This window comes from Euprymna scolopes, chromosome 31, assembly GCF_053919585.1.
Source record: "Euprymna scolopes isolate OS-2025 chromosome 31, ASM5391958v1, whole genome shotgun sequence".
Classification (NCBI taxonomy): domain Eukaryota; kingdom Metazoa; phylum Mollusca; class Cephalopoda; order Sepiida; family Sepiolidae; genus Euprymna; species Euprymna scolopes.
In genome coordinates, this window is record NC_136512.1 from 14,673,981 (window position 1) to 14,696,990 (window position 23,010).

General features: G+C 33.8%; 1 protein-coding gene across 19 annotated transcripts in view; it reads left to right on the forward strand.

The window, feature by feature from the left end:
• LOC145255641 (protein-L-isoaspartate(D-aspartate) O-methyltransferase-like) overlaps positions 1–23,010 on the forward strand; it is a 149,330-nt gene that overhangs the window by 107,396 nt on the left and 18,924 nt on the right. For 7 of the 19 annotated variants that reach the window (XR_013863870.1, XR_013863875.1, XR_013863876.1 and 4 more), the window contains one exon: positions 18,583–18,657. The exons of the other annotated variants lie outside the window; for them this stretch is intronic. Coding sequence is in view for 1 of the 7 variants with exons in the window: in XM_080114173.1 (XP_079970299.1) it covers positions 18,583–18,655 (73 nt within the window). In the remaining 6 variants the exon portion in view is untranslated. The remainder of the gene's footprint in view (positions 1–18,582; positions 18,658–23,010) is intronic. 19 annotated transcript variants of the gene reach the window in all.

The following is a 23,010-nucleotide window of genomic DNA, read 5'->3' on the forward strand; positions in this document are numbered from 1 at the left end:
TCTCTATTTTCTTTTTTTCTCTCTATTTTCTTTATTTTTCTATATTCTTTCTATTTTTTTAATATTTATCATTTTGTTCTAACCAAGAATACACATTTTGCTAGATGCCAGATCTCCACCCGCTATCTTATACATTCCGACAGAGATATACGATTCCAACTGTCCCTTTAAGTGCAATTATTTGTATCTCTCTTGCACTTGGTTCTCCCAGTATAATTACCAAGTTGTTTTTAAAGTTCTTTCATGGATCCAGTTGCTCCTATAATTACTGGAATCAATGAGATCTTCCTAAGATTCCAATTTCTTTTCATGTTGTACATAAGACCTTGGTATTTTATTATCTTTTCTCTCTTAGCTTTGTTTAACCCAGCATCATTGGGGACACTGACTTCTAAGGTTGCTTGCTTTTCTTTAAGGCCGAAATCTGATATTGCAAATTCTAAGCTGGACAAAATTTGACCTATAAAATCTGATTATTCAGACAGTCACGACCTTTCGTTGATATGATATTCAGGACGAAGAAAATAAAATGTCATGATAATATCCATTCTGTTTATATTAATAAGATACAAGTTCCAATTGTAATAGCATTTTCAGTAGTTATCTGTTATTCTATATATATAAAAGGAAAGATGTGTGTTAGTGTGTGCGTTTTTTGTGTATGTCTGGCAAAGGCTTTTTTGAGGTGGCGTTTGGGGGGCGGGGTACTGTTTCTTAGAACTTTTTATATACTACCTAGATTATAATATCTCTGATTTACAAAACCATATCATGTGTATCTTTTATTTGAGCGACTTTTGCACGCTATTTTTGCTGTATTTCTTGGTCTTCACGTGTTTGTTTGGCTTTTCGGTATAAAAGCAAAACTGAATCCGTAGCAAACTAGTTTCCCGGACACTTGTGCAGGGACGTCCAGAAAGAAATGAGCTTTTGATCAGTGTGGACAAAACCCATCATATCAGACAGTTGCTATTCATTTGGACACTCTCCTTTTTAGGGGGAGCTGGTTTTCCCCAGCATCTTGGGGAAACTGGCTTGCAGCCAAAGTTAAGTTTCTCTTATCACGTGATGTTTGACCTCATTAAATTTACGCACCTGTCACTTAAATTTTTAATCGTTTAATTTCAACCATTTTCAATTCCGCTGCCCTCGTAGCGTCGAAGTAAGTTATCAGGCTATTCACCTCAAGGCTTCGGCTCGAGCCTACCTACCTATTAAAACTTTTTTTTTTCTTTTACACCTCCAAACACCCAGGCAACGCCGAGCACTCCTGCTAGTCTATTATATAAAAGCGAAAATGTGTGTGTGTGCACGCTTTTTTGTATGTTCAGCAAAGGCTTTTTTCAGGGAGGGGGGAATCCTACATTTTAAAACTTTTTATAAACTCCCTAGATTATAATATCTCCCATTTACGAAAGGAGGTTGTCTATCTTTTATTTGAGCGACTTTTATTTTATAAAATTCATGCTATCCTGTGGTCCCACGTGTTTGTTCATGGTTTTCGTATAAAAAAACAAAACTAACGAAAGCGAAGGCAGTTTTCCAGCTTCATGCCAAAGATGTCCAGTAAGCAATCAGCTTTGATCACTGTGTGGAAAACCTCCCATATCGGACAATTACTATTCATTTGGATACCTGGGAGCTGGGAACGACCTCGTGGTGAAAAAAATATAACTTAACTGGCCCCAGGCACTTTCAATTCTTCCCTGACCTAATTATCACGGAGTCAACAGCTTTTGATTAACATTGCTAAATTTAAATGCTTTTCACTTTCTTTGTCGTTGTAGCACAGCGGTAAGATTTCGGGCTTTCTGCCTTCACGTCATGGGTTCGAACCTGCCTGCCTACTAACACCTTTTTTTTTTTTTTTTGGTTCTTCGGGCCGGGTAGTATCTGTTCTGTAATTGGTCCTTGGTCAATGTAGGGGAAACCCTTCATGCTGAGACAATTACTATTTATATATACTGCCAGAGTGCCCCCTTTTTGGGGGAGCTGGTTCCCCTCCACATTAAAAACGACCTTGTGTCTAACTTGCCTTCATGGGAGGTTTAAAAGCAACGCCATTTCTGCAAGTCATCTTTTGTTTTTGATTGACTACATTAAATTTGAACGCTTTAGACTTCCAGTCACGTCATGGCGTAGCGGTAAGACATCAGATTTTCTTTCACTTTCTTTTCCGCCTTCGCGTCATGGGTTCGAGCCTGCTGCATACTACCACTTTTTCTTTTGTTTTTTCTTTTTTTTTTGTTTTTGCTCAGCGCTCACCTCCAAACACCCGGGCAACACCAGGCACCCATGCTAGTTCATTATAATTTGTTTTTATAATCAAAAATAGCAGGCCACCTGGTGTTGTCTGGTAATAAAATGCACTAAATTATATTTTAATTTATGCAGATTTTGTATTTATTATAGAGCCAATACCCTATTGATTATTATATTGTACCCAATATATAATAGTGCTTTCAAATAAAAAAAAAAAATGACTTGGGTTCCATCAGCTAGAATCGAAACTAAAGCACAAAGTTCTCCAGCCTTATTCGTTACCGTCTGACCTAAATCAATCTGCATACAAAAACTTTAAAACAAATAACATTTGTAAAGATATAAATGTATATTTGCGCATGCATAGAAATAACGTTTAGTCAATTTCAATCAGTCAATCAGTAAGGGTTTTAGCACTCAATAAGTAATCCCTCTCTGAACTTTAGCCACTTATCTCTGTCCTGAGCTATCTGATGCCATGTGGGACCCATGTGTTATATCAGATCGTCCCTCCATTTCGTTCTTGGTCTTCCCTTTCGTCTCTTATGTTCACGAGGTGTCCATTCTGTTGTCCTGATGGACCATCTGTTGTCATGTTGTCTGGCTACGTGCCCTGTCCATCTGTGTTTGGATGTCTTTATGGCAGTATTGATGTCAGAAGCAAACGGGTTATTCAATTTATGCCAAATTCCAATTTTTTCAATTTTGATCCTTTAGTAGTTTTTTTTTTACTGACTAAAGACCAAATCAAATTTGTTCCACAAGTCCAAATCCTCTCCATATAGTTTCTCATGTGAAGACCGAAAATTGACAGAGGACTATTCCGCACACACGGACATGGTCACTTTTATATATAGATTAAACAACTGAACATAGCAGAGATGTTTTAATATCTTTAAGGAATTAAGTTTATCTTCGTTTTTTCTCAGCTGTCAAAATTTTCAACTGACTGTCTTCCTCAATTTCTTCTTAAAGTAGTTGTTCTATTTAAATGTACGAGATGCCTTAAATAAGTATCCAACTTTTTTTGTATGGGCACTTTTATTGATAGAACACACGTGAAACTCTAGTCCCCTTTGAAGTAATCTCCTCCAGCTGTAATGCACTTGTTGTACTGTTCCAATAACTTCTGGAAGTCCTTGTGCAAGCATGTCAATGACCCTCGTTACAGTCTCTTTCATCTCTTCAATTGTCTCATAATGACAGCCTTTAAGATCTTCCTTGAGCTTAGGGAATAACCAAAAGTCACAGGGAGCAAGGTTTGGATTGCAGGATCTGAATTGATCATCTTGACAATCTCCTTGTTGTCATGACACCGTCTTTTTGAACATCTTTGGAACAAACTTCATGCAAATCTTCCGCAACTTCAGTTCCTCGCAAATGATTGTGTGTACAGTTCCCACACTGACATCAAACTGTGCACTTATTGTTTCTATAGACACACAACGGTTCTTATCCATGAAATTCTTTATTTGACCAATAAACTCTAGTGCTCTGACATCCTTATTCCTCCCACACCTCTCACCATTCCTCACAGACTCCGTGCCTTCCTTGAATCTCTTATGCCACTCAAAAACTGGTGTTTGATTCGTACAAGATGGTCCAAAAGTAGAGTGAAGCATTCCATATGTTTCTGTGCCATTATTTCCGAGTTTAAAACAGAATTTTATTGCATGCCGTTCTTCTAAAGTGTCCTCACGTCGAGATTGTATTTTTGAAATTCACCAGCTGTGACAATTGGGCTTTAGTAAGGTGTATTCCAATTCCTGCTATAGCTATTCATTTGAACCTGAAATCATTAAAATTGGTCAGACATCTCATAAGATGTATAGCAATAACATACTGAATTTTCAAGAGTCTACAACAATTAAATGCCTGGGCAAAAAAAGTCTGGAAACTTATTGAAGGCACCTCGTAAATGAATGCCACATATAAAAAAATCTTTTTTTTTTTTTTACTAAAAATCGTGTGCTCAACATACGAAACAGTCTACATGCTTCAAAGCTAATGATAGTTTATAAAATTGATTGTATATGCTTCAGTAATAAGAAATTGAAGAAAACAATATTCTGGACATTGCCATGGAAGAAAAGATTAGGTCGTCAGTGATATGGGATCCTAAACACTTTTTTGCTAAAGCAGGAAGACCTGTCAAGATGTACACAAAATTATTGACAGAAGACACTGGCTAACAACTTGAAGATCTTCCTAAAGCCATGGAAGATTGACCTGTGGAGAGAAATAGTCAATTTGGTCCGGCCAACTCACCCAATACGATGATGATGCTAACAGAATGTTTTTATATGAATATTTTAGTAATATATCTAGAAAAATAGTAAATGCGAACACCGAGTAAGCATAATTTTCTTTTTTCCATTAGTATTAGCTCTATTTCTACTATTACATAAAAGGAACTTTGTCTGTGTGTGAGTTTGTTCCCTATATACTCGAAAACGGTTGGGCCGATTTTAATAAAATTTGATACGCAATCATTAGTTATCTGTATGGTTGGCTGCCCAAGATCTCTTCAGTAATAAAAGAAGGAACACAATATGCTGGATATTGCTACAGAAGAAAAGATGAGGTTGTCAGTGATGTGGTACTGTGGGATCATAAACACGGAACCACTCAAGTAGGAAGACCTGTCAAGATGTACACAAACTTGTTGACAGAAGACACTGGCTTACAACCTCTTTCTAAGGCCATGAAAGATCTGTAGAGGTTAAAGGTCAACTGTGTTTGAGCAACCCACTCAATCTGATCATATTTATGCTATCAAGATGCATATGGTCTTGATAGGAAGGCAAGAGTTCAGATGAAAGCAGTTTTATAATTCACAAAAACGTAATAATAATTAGTATGTCGCAAAATGTAGGCGTCTGTATCCATAACATACATTAATATCTGCTTTGGCAGTTAGTCATGTTTGCGGTAGTGATTGTTTGAATAATAATATAAATACTAGTGGGACCTGTGGAAATTCCACAGCAGCATCTTCCATATGTAATATATACTGGGCATACTGTGAACATTCTTCCGCAACTTCAGTTCCTCACAAATAATTGTGTGTACAGTTCCCAAACTGACATCAAACTGTGCACTTATTGTCTCTATAGACACACGAGGTTCCTTATCTATGAAATTCTTTATTTGACCAATAAACTCTAGTGCTCTGACATCCTTATTCCTCCCATACCTCTCACCATTCCTCACAGACTCCGTGCCTTCCTTGAATCTCTTATGCCACTCAAAAACTGGTGTTTGATTCATACAAGATGGTCCAAAAGTAGAGTGAAGCATTCCATATGTTTCTGTGCCATTATTTCCGAGTTTAAAACAGAATTTTATTGCATGCTGTTCTTCTAAAGTGAGGACCCTGTGATATTACTGTAACTGTTTTGTTAAAATTTAAAAATCTTTATCTAAATGATCTGGTTAATGTAGTGTCAGAATATTATGGTTTATCTGCAATATCCTTATGTAAGTCTATGTATATTTTCATTGCATGGACGTCCTGTGCAAACGGAAACCCCATGATATGATTATACCATCTTTAGTCAAAACAGATACTACCCTTGGATCGTAGCCAGAAGACCAAGAAGGCATATTTTAGTTTCACATACAGCCTAAAAGCGATATCGTTTTTTTTATTTTATTTATTTATTTTTTTTTAACATTGCGTCTTTGGTGATCAGGAGATCCTATTTATTAAAAAGGAGGCTAGAAAGTGATAACATACTACGAACATGAAATTAGTGTACGGATACGATAATTTAATGTTTGTAGTATGTAATCACTTTCTATCCTCCTTTTTAATAATTAGGATCTCCCGATCTAATAATTTATAATCTGGAAACCGTGACACGCTAGTATAGATATTCCCCAAATAATTATGTAAAATTATACAATAACACCTCTCATTTTAAACCGTAGTCACACCACTGACCCCAATCCCTCCCTTCTCTCCTATTTTCTTCCCCATTGTTACAGTAGGAAACACATTTAATTCTCATTTATATTTTAAACCACACCATGTTGTTACCGGCCTTACAATTTAATAGATCCCACACTGTCAGCCAAGCTCAAACCTCTGTCCCATCACTGCAATGTTGCATCCCTGTCTTTGCCTTACAAGCACTTTAATGAAATGTGCTCTGATGAACTCCTAGCACTTGTGTCCCCTAAACATGCATACCTCCAACTAATCCAAAAAACAGCAAAATTCCACCCCTTCACTGTTGAGGTCTCAAGATTCTGGAAATCCTACTACTCTAATAGTTTCTTCCCACGAACTGATAAACTTTGGAATCCCCTGTTTCCTGCTTCCCTGACTGTACTGATATGCAAAAGTTTAAATGTAATGTGAACAGACATCTTGCTGCTCAACTTCTCACAGCCCCCTCTTTGACACAATTCCAAATAGTAGCCTCTTATGTTCCAAGTACTGATATGCTTTGTTTGGAGTGATAAAGAGTTTTTTAAAAAAATTGAAGAAAGATTTGGTTTTCAGGAATGTGCTGCTGCTGCTGCTGCTTGAACAGGGTTCCACAGGTCTAGTTAGTAAAGTATTTGACGTAGTGATAAATTTTTCAGAATTTTGTTATTTCATTGGTTTTAGATTTTTTTCATGAACAAAAGAAAAGATGTACTTTTTTTTTTTTTTTTTTTGTCGTATTTTGTGGTAATCGGGTTGCATGACAAAATAATAATCTGATGTTAACAGAAAGTAAAGCCCATGATATTTTTGGACAGTTGCCACAAATTCATGTCAAGTTAACAACCTTACAAATTTTTCGAGATGTAAGCTTATATGTCCCACCAGAAGCTGATGGCATTATGTGTGTTATCGAGTTAGAAAATATCAATTAACTCGTGTACACTTGTCATCAAAAATGATGAAAAAAAATAAAATCATCCTCTGTCAATGTTCATACTAATCTTGTGTCTATAAAAATGAGAATGCGTGTATGTGAAGTCAATTCTCAACCTATATACTCAATGAATTTTTAATCTACAGACTTGAAATTTGTATATAGGTTATTCAGATATGTGAAAAAAAATTTTAATCAATTTTCATCTGGAAAAATGGGCTGCTAAGGGATCATATTTGAAAAATTGGTAGTTATGGGTCATTGGATTTTTATCTGTTTGTCAACTGTTTCATGAGGTTTGAAAATGCTTTTTAAAAATCATGTCAAGCTCGTCTAATGGTTATCGTATTTGACTCGCTGTCTTTAGGTTTTGGTTTTCCTCTCAGCTCGAGTATTTTTTATTTGCAAGAAGTGAACTATTTAGAAAAAAACAATACTTGATTGCACATGTCTTAGTTTCTTGGGGTTTTTTTTTTTACTTCATTTTCTTATTAAGGAATTTAACGTTATATTTAATACCGAGCAAGGCCGAGTACATCTAGTATTTATAGAAAACTAGCCTGGGTGCCTGGCGCTGCCCGAGTGTTTGTAAGTGTAAAAAAAAAAAAAAGTGGAAGTAGGCAGACAGGCAGGCTCGAACCTGTGATACGAAGGTGGAAAAGAAAGTGAAAGAAAACCTGACATCTCACCGCTATGCCATGACGTAACCGGAAGTGTTAAGTGTTCAAATTAAACGTAGTCCATAAAAAAAAATGACGTTGCTTTAAAACCTCTCACAAAGGTCGTTTTTAATGTGGGCGGGAAAGGCAGCTAAGTCAAAAAAGGGGGGCACTCTGGCAGTATCCAAATAAATAGTAATTGTCTCGGTATCGAGGGTTTCCCCTACACTGACCAAGGACAAATTACAGAACAGATACTACCCGGGCGAAGGCCAAGAGTTGGCGGTTGCGTTCGTTTAGTTTCACTTTATTTATACGAAAAAGACAAACAAATATTCAAGACGAGGGAATTTTTAAAAACTTGATAAAAAAAAAAGATAGAGATGATGTCCATTTGCGAATCTGAGATATTACGATCTAGGAAGTATAAGAAAACTTCTCCTGGAATGTAACCGATGTGAGAATTCTGACGAAATGGTGATGTACACCCAGGCTTGAACAGGGGATCATTCGATCTGTACTGAATACTGTTCCACTGAGCTATATCTCCAGATGTCAATAATCCTGTTTTTTTTTGTTTTTTTTTAAGAAGTGATTTGTTTAGATTTTATTATCTCCCTTGGCTGGTGTAGCATAAAATATTCCCCTGTAAAAATTCTTTTTTTTTTATCCATCAGACTATTTTTATGATTGGATTTTGTTTTATTTTTGGGACTTATTGGATGAATTTCTGTACAAAACATATCTAAGAACACTGCCAGACATATAAATTAGCTTTGTGTGAAATTTGCAAAAGATAGGCTCAAGCGTTTCGGAACCTATGAGGAAGGAACTCGCACAAACACACAAAGTGACTTTTATATAATAGTAGATATATGTGAAGAAAGTTAAAGAAAAAATGAAAGAAGTGGAAAAAATTTCCCCGTAGGAGATTTCCAACGTTTTGAAACTTATGGAATGTGTCCTGATGAATTCATTGTATGTGGCCCCTTGACATGCATAGTCCAACACACCTGCTTAGCAGCAAAATCACACCCCTTCACTGTTGAGGTCCCTAAATGCTAAAAAGCTTTGTACTCTAATAGTTTCTTCCCTCTAGCAGTTAGACTTTGGAATTCCCTTCCTGCTACCCTGCATGTACTGATATGCAGAAGTTTAAATGTAACATAAACCAACACTTTGTTAATCTTTCCTATGCATGGCCCCAAATATCCAAGTGATGATATGCCTTGTTTGGAGTGAAGGCGAATAAAAAAAAATTAAAAAAAAATGAATCTATCTTTCTTGAACAACATTATCATTATTTTTTTTCATTTTAGTTTTTTTACAAATTAGTCCACCGGACAAATTATTCCCTGTAATATATAATATTCAATAGAGGATTGATTCTATAATAATACATATGCAATCTGCATAGATTAAAATAACATGTTTAAGCATATTGTATGACCAAGCAACGCCGAGCATCCAGCTAGTTAATGATAACTTTCATGTATGCTATACATTGCATTTTTACCGTTCTTTATACACTCTGTGTACGAATACATATATGCATTGGTGAGTGGGTATAAATAGTTCTGGGTGGGGATGGGGCTCTCAGTTGTACTTGCAGCATGAATGTGCAGTTTGGTTGCCATTTTGATACGGCAAGGATGCATATTGCTTCGTAACCTTGTCTTTCTGCATCTTTCTCACAGAATTCTGATGAATGTCTTTAAGCAGAATTCTTTCTTTTCTTTGTCATTGTTTTTTCATTTGCATGATTATTATGGTGATATGTGATAGTTGTTTATTTAGAGCAGTGGATCCCAACCATTTTTTACCCCACCCCCACCACCGAGAAATTTCCCTCAAACCTTGCAAAAAAAATTTTCTGAATTCATGTTTAAATACATGGTTGGATTAAATTTATTCGCCCATGTATTTAATGGCCACTTAATAACAATGATATGGCTTTATTTAATGGCCACTTAATAACAATGATATGGCTTTATTTAATGGCCACTTAATAACAATGATATGGCTTTATTTAATGGCCACTTAATAACAATTATATGGCTTTATTTGATGGCCACTTAATAACAATGATATGGTTTTATTTAATGGCCACTTAATAACAATGATATGGTTTTATTTAATGGCCACTTAATAACAATGATATGGCTTTATTTAATGGCCACTTAATAACGATGATATGGCTTTATTTAATGGCCACTTAATAACAATGATATGGCTTTATTAAATGGCCACTTAATAACAATGATATGGCTTTATTTAATGGTCACTTAATAACGATGATATGGCTTTATTAAATGGACACTTAATAACAATGATATGGCTTTATTTAATGGTCACTTAATAATGATGATATGGCTTTATTTAATGGCCACTTAATAACGATGATATGGCTTTATTAAATGGCCACTTAATAACGATGATATGGCTTTATTAAATGGCCACTTAATAACGATGATATGGCTTTATTTAATGGCCACTTAATAACAATGATATGGCTTTATTTAATGGCCACTTAATAACAATGATATGGCTTTATTAAATGGCCACTTAATAACAATGGTATGGCTTTATTTAATGGTCACTTAATAACGATGATATGGCTTTATTTAATGGCCACTTAATAACAATAATATGGCTTTATTTAATGGCCACTTAATAACAATGATATGGCTTTATTTAATGGCTACTTAATAACAATGATATGGCTTTATTAAATGGCCACTTAATAACAATGATATGGCTTTATTAAATGGCCACTTAATAACGATGATATGGCTTTATTTAATGGCCACTTAATATTACTTAACCCTGAAATGAAAGCAAGAAATAGGTGCATTGCAAAAGGAAACAAAAATACAAAAGAGTAACATGAGCCCATTTTCAATCTAAGCTTTTCTTGCAACCTCTGAAATATTGTCTTGCACTCCAGGTTGGGAACCCCTGATTTAGAGTAATGAAATAGTTTGTATTTGAGATAAATGGATAATCATGTATCTTGACTCATCATCTTGTGTTGGCAGCTGGGGATATATATTAGCCCAGATTCCACTTGGGAACTTTCTGGAAAAATTAATTTTAAAATTCTGTTTCACTAATCATCTATGATAAATATCAGTCCATTTGTAAAAAAAATTTAAATTTTATTTGGGTCCAAATTCCATTTCTTTGTATTCGTATAAAGAGAGAATTTCACAAGTATTTAAAAACAAAAATTAAAACATCTCAAAAGAAAAAAGAAAAACCCATTCTGTGGGTGTCAGTTGGGTTCTGTGTGTGACACCATCATAGGAAGAGTCTGTTGAGGTTTTCTTGTTGTTGGTAAATCAATTCATCTCATCTCAACCTCTAAAAATCTCTCAATCTTGTCCAAGCAACAACCTACCTTCAGCTGTGTCAAACTGGCAAATCTAGTTGACTGTCACTGATGTACCAATCATTGCCACACCTTGATTAACAATCCCACTTCAACTTTCTTTTGTGTTCCTTGGTTTCTATCCATTGTCTTTCCACCAACTCTATTTCTTTCTGATAAACTTGTTTCTTTTTTTTTCTTAACATTAGTGGGGGCTGATAATATCACACTTTCTAACACAGGAAAGATTTATTTTTGAATCCAGGACATTTTTTTTTTTTTTTCAGCAACAAATATAAATACTTAGTAGGATAAAAAAAAATGCATTTTATTTATTAAGACAATATTTAAGTAATATTATTTTATTCATAAACAATATTTAAATAATATATTTTATTAATAAACAATGTTTGAATAATATGAATTTATTACAAAACAATATTTAAATATATTTTTATCAATAAACAATAGTTAAATGTAATTTTCATTAGTTAACACTATCATATAATTTTATTAATGAAACAAATAAGTAAGGTGAGGAAATTTTGTATTATTTGGATTCATCGGACTACTGTTCTCATCTTGAGTGTGATTTTCACAACGTATCGGTCGATGTAACCTCCGACCTTTTTCGGGTGTATCTTGTCAAACTCTGAAAATGTTTCTGTCGAACTTGGGAATTTGGTCGGAATTTTGAGCGGAACCCTTTATTTACCTCACGAGAATAGCATGCGCTTGTTACATCAGCCATGAGTGAATAGAGGTTCTAAGTAATTCGCAATTGTATTTTTCGTTCATCCACACTGAGGATTGAACCTTCAATCTTTAGGAGAATATCACTTTTTACAATTGAAGGTTGAAGTTTCAATCCTCAGTGTGGGCGACCGAAAAATACATTTGCAAATTGCTTTGGATCTCTATCCAGTCGTTGCTGACGGAACAAGAGCACACTAACCCACTGATGTAAATAAAGAGTTCCGCTTGAAATTCTCTCCAAATTCCCGAGTTCGACAAGATACACCTGAAGGTTGGAGGTTACATCGGCCAAAACGTGAAAATCACACTCAAATTGCGAACAGTAGTCCGAAGAATCCAAATAATATGAATAACCAATCCTCATCTCAAAAATACAGAAACGTGAGGAAATTTCTGCAAATTCACTGCCATTTCTATTAATGTCAAAATGTTCCTTCATTTTAAAAAAAAAATTTTTTTATTTGAAACAAGGCATATTGCCACTTGAATGTAAGGGGTTACTGTTTAAACATGTTAGTACAGTAATAGGTGTGCGATGGGAATTCCAAAGTCCAGCAGTCTAAGCTTTTAGAGTAGAAGACTTTCCTGTATCTAGAGACTACAGTGAAGGGGTGGAATTCTGTTGCTAATTATTCTCATCATTCTGTTAAAATGGAACATCAATCTTTTAAGCAAAAGTTGCGAAAATACAAAAAGATATTAATATTGCAATAATATTTATCCCTGAGTAGCTTCCGGGCCTTGATAAGTGGTGATCACTGTGTAAAAAAAAAAAAAAAAATAGCTACCAACTCTCACAACAGGAGAATTTTTTTGCTTAAATGTATACAAGAAAAAATTATACCCAAAAGTACATTTAAATATTTGAAATATTCACACCATATTTTCACGGATTATATTGAAAAAAAATACTTATTTTCTTCAGAAAATCTTTTAAAACAACAAAGCTATTATTTATTCCATGAAGCCCGAACATTAGCTAGCGACCTACAACAGAATCACACAACGATACACAAATCTTTCATAAATATAAACAAAGCAGTTCAAAGATTCACCACCCGCCATTGTTTCAAACTGGATAATAAACTTAACAAAATTAATCTTAGACAGCAAATGGAGAACCATAGGACGCACGGATCTAATACAAAATCTTTACCACTAAAGAACTCAAACATCGAAATTGAAGCTCTCGGTTTTCGACTAACATTCACAACCGCCATACATTCAAATATTACCACCGACACAATTTTTAAGAATTACAAACATGAAGATACAGATTTTAAAAAAGGTTTCATACAGGGCGTTATTTCAATCGCTTTTACTCAACCCTATGAAACTTTACTTCCAAAGAGACACATAGATGCCTTGAAACACCTAGCGGATAACAAGAACATGATTATATCAGCAGCTGATAAATGTGGTCGTATAGTATTAATGGAAAAAGATAAATATTTGGAGAAAGTTTCCACATTGTTGGCAGACAAAGACACATACACCAACACTGATTTAAAGACAGTATATAGAAGTATTGAGACTTTCAACCAATCTTTTAAAAAACTTATAAAAAACAACAAAACTTGGACTCCATACATTGAATACCACCCCAATATTCCGTCATTATATGGCCTCCCCAGAATCACAAACCAGATATCCCCATGCGCCCTATAATATCTGGCATCGGTAGTGCAACACACAAAATTGTATGTGCCATATCCAACATCTTGACTCCACTAGTGGGCATTATCAGTAACTCCCACATGAACTCCGGAGATGTACTCAACAGAATTAAATACATTAATGTACATAACAAAACTATACACAGCTTAGATATAACATCATTATACACTAATATCCCCATTAAAAAATGCTTAAATTTACTCCATAAACATTTTAAAAAATCTAACATTAGCTTACCTTTTCCTCCTGACACTTTTATAAAAATCATTAGACTTATAACTAACATGACTTGTTTTCAATTCAATAACAATTTCTATAAATAAAATTTTGGTCTTCCTATGAGTAACCCTCTCAGTGGATTATTAGCCTGCCTTTTCTTAGAATTCTTAGAATCTGGTCCTTTCAAATTCAGATTATCTCCAAACACAGAGTATTTTAGATACATTGACGACATTTTAATTTTTCTTCCTGAAAACACGCACATAGATAACATTAAAAACAAATTAGACTCAGTCGAACCTTCCATAAAGTTTACCTATGAAACAGAAAACAATCACTCATTACCTTTTCTAGACATACTTATTATAAAATCCAATAATAAACTCTCCTTCAAAGTTCATCGCAAAACTACACACAAAAATGATTACATACATTTCTATTCATACCATAATAACAAAATAAAAACAAGTATGATAATTTGTTTCTTCTTACACGCATTCAGAATTTGCAGTCCAGAATATCTGGACAAAGAATTCAAATACCTCACAAACATTTTGAAAACTTTGCTGTATCCCACATATTTCATATTGAATGCTAAGCAAAAAGCCACACAAATATTTTCCAGGATAAATAATGAAAAATTATGTACACCAGACCTTACTCTCATAAACAAACACCTTTTACCTACACCCACCAATAATACAATAATTTGCAATACGCTAAACAAACTAGGAATTCCAATCATACAAACCACATCGCAAACTATAAGACAAATATCTACAAAACATCTCCAAAACAAACCAGTTTCCAATGGAGGTATATACACTATTCCCTGCCAAAATTGCCATCATAGATATGTTGGTGAAACCCAGCGTAAGTTAGAAAAAAGGATTAGTGAACATAAAAGAAATATAAAAAATAACAATTCTCTAAGTGCGTTATTCTCTCATTCATTGCAGCATAATCCAATTATAGTACTCCAAAAACTTCAATCAGAACTAGCGCCCATACTTACAAAACTGTTTAAACGTTGTCTTAAGGAGAATTGTTTCCCATCACCCTGGAAAATCTCATCAGTATGCCCTGTATTTAAGAATTCAGGTGATCGCTCATACCCCTCTCAGTACAGGCCAATAAGTCTCCTGTACGTCATGAGTAAGTTGCTGGAATCTGTGTTAAATAGAGAAGTAAGCAACCATCTGAGCAAAAATAACCTTCTTAGTGACACACAATATGGTTTCCGTTCTGCTAGATCTACAACAGATGTGCTTACAGTTATATCTCATAGGATTAGCGAATCTCTCGACGGAGGCAACCTTTCTAGGGCAATTGCTCTTGACATATCTAAGGCCTTTTATAGGGTATGGCATGAAGGTTTACTTCACAAGATCTCTAGCTGGAAATGTCTTCTCAATTATTAAATCATTTCTTTCTGACAGGTTCATAAGAGTAGTAGTTGATGGGCAAAAATCAGAAGCTCACAGTATTAATGCTGGAGTCCCTCAGGTGTCCATGCTGGGCCCAACTCTCTTCATGATCTACATTAATGATCTTCCAAATCACATCCTTACATCATTCGTAGACATTTATGCTGATGACACTACCATTTATGGTAGCACATCTAAGTCAGTAAACAACCAAGTTCTCACCGATTCTCTCTCCTCTGATCTTGAGCATGTGGTACAATGAGGAAAGGAGTGGCTGGTTATTGTTAATGCATCTAAAACCAAGCTTCTCTCTTTACATCATCAACGTTCTGATCCCTATCTGATATTAGTTGAAATGAATGGCTCTCGTCTTGAGGAGGCCTCAAGTTTTGACAAACTTCTGGACTTGACCTTTACTCCTGATCTTAAATGAAACAGGTATATCAAATCTGTTGCCAAGGCCGCTGGAAAAATGGTCAGATCCTTCTATCGATCCAATAGATATCTCACTGCTGATGCAATTCTCTATCTATATAAGAGCCAGGTATGTCCAAGGATGGAATACTGTTGCCACATCTGGGAAGGAGCTGCTAGAAAGGACTTGTCCTGCCTTGATAGAGTTCAAAATAGACTTCATAGTCTCGTAGGAGATATCTTTTTCTCTTCCTTGCAACCTCTATCTCACAGAAGAGATGTTGCGAGTTTATCTCTGCTGTATCGTTATTTTCATGGAAAGTGTTCGACTGAGCTTCAGTCTATGGTCTCCCCTTGCCAAACTTTCACAAAAAAACACTTGTCTAGCTGAAAACACTATCGATAATTCCCCACACTCTTTATCTGTACCTAAACATAGATTCCATGAACAAAGCTTCTTTCTTAGAACTGCACGCCTGTGGAATTGTCTTCTGTTTTTCTGCTTTCCAGCTGACTACAATATGGTTGTCTTCAAGTCTAACGTAAACAAGTTCTTGATGAGCCGTCCGACTTGTTAACAAATTTACCGAATTTCCATTACTAACAATTACTATATTGTCCAATTTCTACTGTACACTCTTTAACCCTTATCTTCGAGTGGCCTCTTGGCCTTGATAAGTGATAATGCCTATGTCAAAAAAAAAAAAAAAATTACACCTTTGACTTTAAACAAGCAAAAATAATTAAATTTATTTCAAATAAACTGCACCGGAGACTTCTTGAATCGGCGCTTATCGCAAATTCAAGCACACTTAAACAACGTGCAGATTTCTATAATGTAGCGCCATTAATAAGTAAACTTTTATTAAAAGAACATAATTTAATTGTAGACACCGGTTAACTTTCTCACACCATAGAAACACCCTCGATAATAATTAATACAAATAATCTCAATCAATAAATTACATGACAAAAACACACTCATTTTATTTCTGTTACACACCTATATTTGAATTTTAACAGACATATTTTTTTTCAGAAAGAATATTAACTGCGTTCATATCTTTTAAAAACATTAACGACTATATTGACGTTATTAAAAATTTCCCTCTTTTTAACAATGCAAGCTGCCCTCCTTTTTTTGAATTTTCAACATCTTTTTCCGTTTCTGAAATAGAACGGTCTCACACTTTGCACGTAAAACATTTTCAAATATTTGTACTGGTGTTTTTGCTTTTTTGATCTCATTAGGAAGTCTCGAAATTAAGACGAAACGTTGATGAACACATAACTCGCTTTGTTCCTTTTTATTTCTCTATTTTGTCGGAATACTATTTCCATTATTCTCATCATATATATATATATAAATTAAACTTAGTGCTTTATCGAATAGTACAAGCCAATGTTACAGTTGTGAAAGCAAGCATATAAATAAAAATTTTAAACTGCTTCACATTTTTGAAGATGTTTACAAATTCACATATAAAATTTCGGATAGAGGATGATGGCTTCCATTTTTTTTTTTTGTTTTTTTTTTCTTTCCCCCTCCGGACTTTTCAATGTCGTTTTTCAATTCATGATCAACTTTTTACCTCATTAATTCCAGTAGTTATAAGAGCAGCTAGATTCATTGAAAAAGAATTTCAAAAATTACCTGGCAAATATACCCAATGAACCAAGTGCAAAAGAGATTCAAACAGTTGCACTTAAAGGGACGGTTAGAATCTTAAAAAGATCTCTTAGTTGGGATGTATGAGATAGTGGGTGAAATCTGGCATCCAGTAGGATACCTCGACTCCAGCTTGAACGAAATGAGGAGTAAAATTCTGTAGATTTACTAAATTAACGACAGGACATTTATTTATTAAATCGATTTCTAAAATCCTTTTTTAACAGAATAAAAAGTAAAATTTAATTAATTTATTTTTTTTATTGATATAGGAATCAAAAACACGCGCACACATATTAGTGTTAAGATAGTTAATTGAAATTGAAGGATTCAGTATCGGAATCTAAAAATCTTGTACCTATTTTCCAATGCCAAAAACGATTCTTTTAATATTTTCTTTTTTTATTTGATTTTGTTTTAAGCCAAAATCTTCCACTACTGGTAGTAATATTAAAATAATAAAAATTTATTGATTTTTAACGACCGGTAAAACTAAAATCATCCACAAGTGTATTTGTATGTTTGAGAAAATATCTGCACATTTAACATGCGTTTTTACAGTAATTTTTTTTTTTTTTTTTTTGGGGGGGGGGGGGTAACTCAATAACAACTCTATTGTTACATAATTAGAGATTTATAAAGAATCGGAATGGGGGAGGGGTATTAGAATCGTCCCATCATTGATGGCATTTGTGTCGATTTTGTTTATAAACTATCAAACAAAATATTTTTCTTTCTTTCTCGGATTCAATGTCTATGACGCTGAAAAATAGAAGATAGTTTACACTTATAAAATGAGTTTTATTTAATTTACTGCTGTCCCCTCTCCTCTACTCTCCTTCTTTACGTTTCTGCTTTCGCATCTCTTTCTACCTCTCCCTCCTGTCCCGGTCCTGGATATGACCTAAAACAATATCCGATGCTGAGGCCTCACCTTGCGGGCTTTGAGGAGTGTGGAGCCACCCTTTAATTGCTATTGCACTCAGGTCCACTCTGACCAAAATCGTTCCTCAAAATAACTAGATTCGGCATTAAATAACCTGAAAAAGGTTGATATGCCGTAAAACAAAAACAATCAACCAACCTTCCTGTCCCTCCTCTCTTATATCATCATGTCCTTCTCTTTTATCCTCCTCCTCTCCTCACCTCTCTGCCTTTCCTCCTCTTTTATTCTCTTTTCCTTTCCATTCTACCCCCCCCCCTCCTCTCTCTCTCCCAGTTTACTGCTCGTTTATGCTCTTCTATTTTCCCTTGGTAGGTTTATGGAATATTGCTGTCAATGCTGTCCGACATTTTTTTGCATAAATCTGTGGCGCTTTCTACTACTATAAAGGTCAGCTTAAACATTTACCTAGTGATATCCATTATTATCAATGTCGTATTGTAAACCCCCCACCCCACCCACATCTTTAGTGTATTTAGTTTCATTTTCCTCTTTCCTTTTCTTTTTATTACCTGTTCCTTTCAAATCATTTTGTATTGACTCTGCATATTTATGCACTAATACCTTTGATGGGAAAGGTTTGAACCTATAACAACCCCCTAGGTATAGGTAAATAATTTTTTTTTAAATATTGTATTCAGCTAATTGTATACAATTGACCATTATTATTAGGTATTGTTTTTTTTTGTTTATATATATATATATATAAACTACTTCATTTACTCACATAAATTTAATATACGAAATTATAGATTTATGCGTAAACTTTAAGTATTTACTTCAAAAGTGCTCAATACGTAGGTAGAGCTAGTTAGTAATTTATAAAATATATATGGCGATTAAGCTACACTGAATATTCTGCGTTTCATCCACTATAGGATTAGTCAGGCTTATGCGCGAATTCTGTGGTTGCTTCTTGTTTTTATATATGTTTAGGATTTTTAGTTAGCCAATCAGCTTTCTAGTATCCACCGTGCCCCTTCCTATCAGCCAATGGGCATGCATTTTATCGAACAAAGGATCTGTTTTAGAACTAGGTTAGTGGTTTAAGGTAGACATTCTCTTTTTTTTTTTTTTTTTTTTTTCTTTGTGTATGATTTTCTTAAAGTTTTCTCCCTTGACTTTGTTGGAGTTTTTTTATTATAGCTAGTCCGTCATCTCTATATAGGCCGATATCCGTAGTATCGAATATGCTTGTGAGAAAATCATACACAAAGAAATGAAAAAATTAGGCCTAAAAGCGGACGTATCAGCTAACATAAAAATAACAAACTTCCTGGACGTCACGTTAAACTTAGATAAAAACACATATGAACCATACTTAAAAGATAACGCTACTCCAATTTACATAAACCCTAAGTCCAACCACCCACCATCAATTATAAAACACATTCCTAACTCGATCGTAAGTAGACTCAGTAATAACTCAAGCGATGAAAATGCATTTAACAGGTCAACCAATATCTACGAAACAGCCCTAAAAAATAGTGGATACAAAAATATCGATATCAAATATAAGCAACAAAACACCAACAACTATAATAAAATTAAAAATAGAAGAAAAAGAACTATAATTTGGTATACGGCCCCATACAATCAAATGTTAAAAACAAAACTTGGCAAGAAATTTCTAGATCTTATTCAAAAACACTTTCCCGCAACCAACCCCTTACACAAAATCTTCAATAAAAATACCTTGAAGTTATCTTACAGTTGTTGCGAAAATTTAGAGATAATTAAAGCACATAATAACAAAATACTAAATGAAAACAATGTAAACAACAACAAAATAAACAATAAAAAAAGTAGACACCATGACAGAAATAAAACCAACACTAGCAGAAATAATAATAATAATAATAACAATAATGATAACAATAATAATAATAATAATAATAATAACAAACCAACCCCGGACAAGAACAACCATACCATCAATAAAAATACTAATAACGAACAAGATAAATGCAACTGTAGACACCGCACACTTTGCCCAGTCCAAAATAAATGTCTAACAAAAAGCGTAGTTTATCAAGCAACAATATTTGCGAAAGAAAACCCGAATAACAAGAAATATTACATAGGCATGACTTCCTTAGATTTCAAAACCCGATACTATGACCACAAAAGTATATTCAAAAATAAAAAACACTGTATAAAAACAACACTAGCGAATAAATACTGGGAACTCAAAGAAAGCGGACATTCGCCGGTAGTCAAATGGAAAATAATGAGACAAGCTACCACGTGCAGACATTTAGATGACCCATGTAAATTATGCCTCCATGAAAAATTTGCTATCCTGTACTTTAAAGAACCCCAAAATCTATTAAACTGTAGACGAGAAATAGCAAACAACTGTGTTCACAAAATAAAACTTACTCTAGGATAGCGATACAAAATAGCTTTAAAACTAACAATAACAATAGAAAACAAACAAATAAATAAATTAAATAAACATGAATATACATAAACGATCACACATATATGTATATATATATGTATATATATGTGCATGTATGTGTGTACACATAGGTATATATATATATATATATATATATATAAAAAAGAATGTCTACCTTAAACCACTAACCTCGTTCTAAAACAGATCCTTTGTTCGATGCATGCCCATTGGCTGATAGGAAGGGGCACGGTGGATACTAGAAAGCTGATTGGCTAACTAAAAATCCTAAACATATATAAAAACAAGAAGCAACCACAGAATTTGTGCATAAGCCTGACGAATCCTATAGTGGATGAAACGCAGAATATTCAGTGTAGCTTAATCGCCATATATATTTTATAAATTACTATATATATATATATATATAATGGAGGCATTACTTATCAAGGTCTGAAGACCACTCAAGGATAAGGAGTAATAAGTATAAGGTGATCACTAAGACAACAGTGTAGTGATTGTTAGTGGTGGAAATTGAGTAGAATTTGATTATTTAAAGGGGAAGCTTGACAAAAACTTGTTTACATTGGATTTAAAAATGACCTTATTGTAGTCAGCTGGAAAGTAGTCTGCCAGTACAGAGTTCCACAGGTGGGCATTTCTAGGAAAGAAACTTTGTTTACAGAATTTGCATTTAGATTTAATCACAGACAGAGTGAGGGGAATTGTTGACATTTTGACATTAAATGAGTTGAAAAAGGTTGGTATGTACTAGCGATGGGATGATTCCAATATTTTTCTTGATTCCGATACAATTACAGATTCTCTTCTAAATTTCTGATAACAAAAGCCCCCCCCCCCCACCAAAAAAAAACATAACTACAGCATACAAGTATTATAGATTTCCACCACCTTTATCGAAAGAGTTCATTAAATGGTGTCGATTTAAGTTCGGTTATATAAAAAAGTTCCGATATTATCATAAAGAGAACAATGAGTTTAAGATATAAATATACCAATTTTTTTGGTGGAAAGGGAGAGACAGACATTTTTTGTATGAAGTTTTATTGATTAGATTTTTAACACTGAATAAATTTATTATTGGCAGGCAATTTATTGATATATTTTAGCTGTCTTATGGAAAATATTTTTTTTTATTAAAAACGTATTAATATTTATTGAAATTATATATATTGAACATATTGACACTATTTTGAATATGAGTAAATGTGGTATTGTGGTAAGTGAAATGATTCTAGCTAAGAGTAAGATAGTGTAAGATAGAGAATGACCAACGATTTCCACTTTCCCACACTTTTGATGACCTTGTTCTTTTATTTTTTAGCAAATAAATAATTCAAAGTGTAGTACCTGTTCTGATCCCACACATTCTTTTCTGTTCTCAGTCAGTGAAAAAGAAATCCTTCTAGACCAAGGCAATTTTTCTTTTCATCCCAATTTAGTGTCCCTTCTTAAAGAACTGTATTCTGTAGCTTATAAATCGAACTTATGTCTAAATTTGCCTCACTGGAAAGATAAGTGAATAGAATAGCACATAATTAATAACATCCGTAACTTAATCATTTCCTTCCAAAATGAGATTCTACTTTTTTAGGTGATCATGTGTGACTGAACATTCTCAAAAACTTGACTGAAAAAAAAGAAAAAAATATTTTAAAATTTTGATTGGAGATCAGTTTCTTATATACATTTAATTTTTAACCACTAAACCCACGTCTGACTAGAATTATCGTAAAAGCACACTCAGTCATTTTAAAAAGTTAATATTACTCCCCCCCACGCAAAAAAAAAAAAAAAAAAAACTCTCAGAAAACTGCCTTATAACACTAGAATAGCTCAGAAATTTGGGTTTTCATTTATGTTAATGTTATGTGTGAAGGTCTAAATTCTAAAAGAATTCATGTTTTTACTTTTCCAACAAATTTTTCAGCGTGAATCTCACTTTTGTTTGGGGGGATTTGCTGAAGACTTTCACATGCTACTATTGCGCAAAATAATTTTTTATATATAAAATAATCTACTTCTATATTTCCATGAAAATATAATTTTAAATATGAAATGAAATATAAGAAAACATCTTAGTAAAATATATTTTGATTTTCTTGAAAATATATAAAAAAAAATTAAAAAAATATATTTTTGTTGGCAGACAAATTTTCAGCCTTCATCTGTGTGTTTGCATGTTATTGGTGGAAAGATGTGAACTTAACTGACAAAATTGCTTCAATTTATTACTCAATTTGAGTTTATGGCCTTTTATCAGCATATTGAGAACTTGCTTTTATGACACTACTTAACAGACAGGAGATTCAGAAATCAAT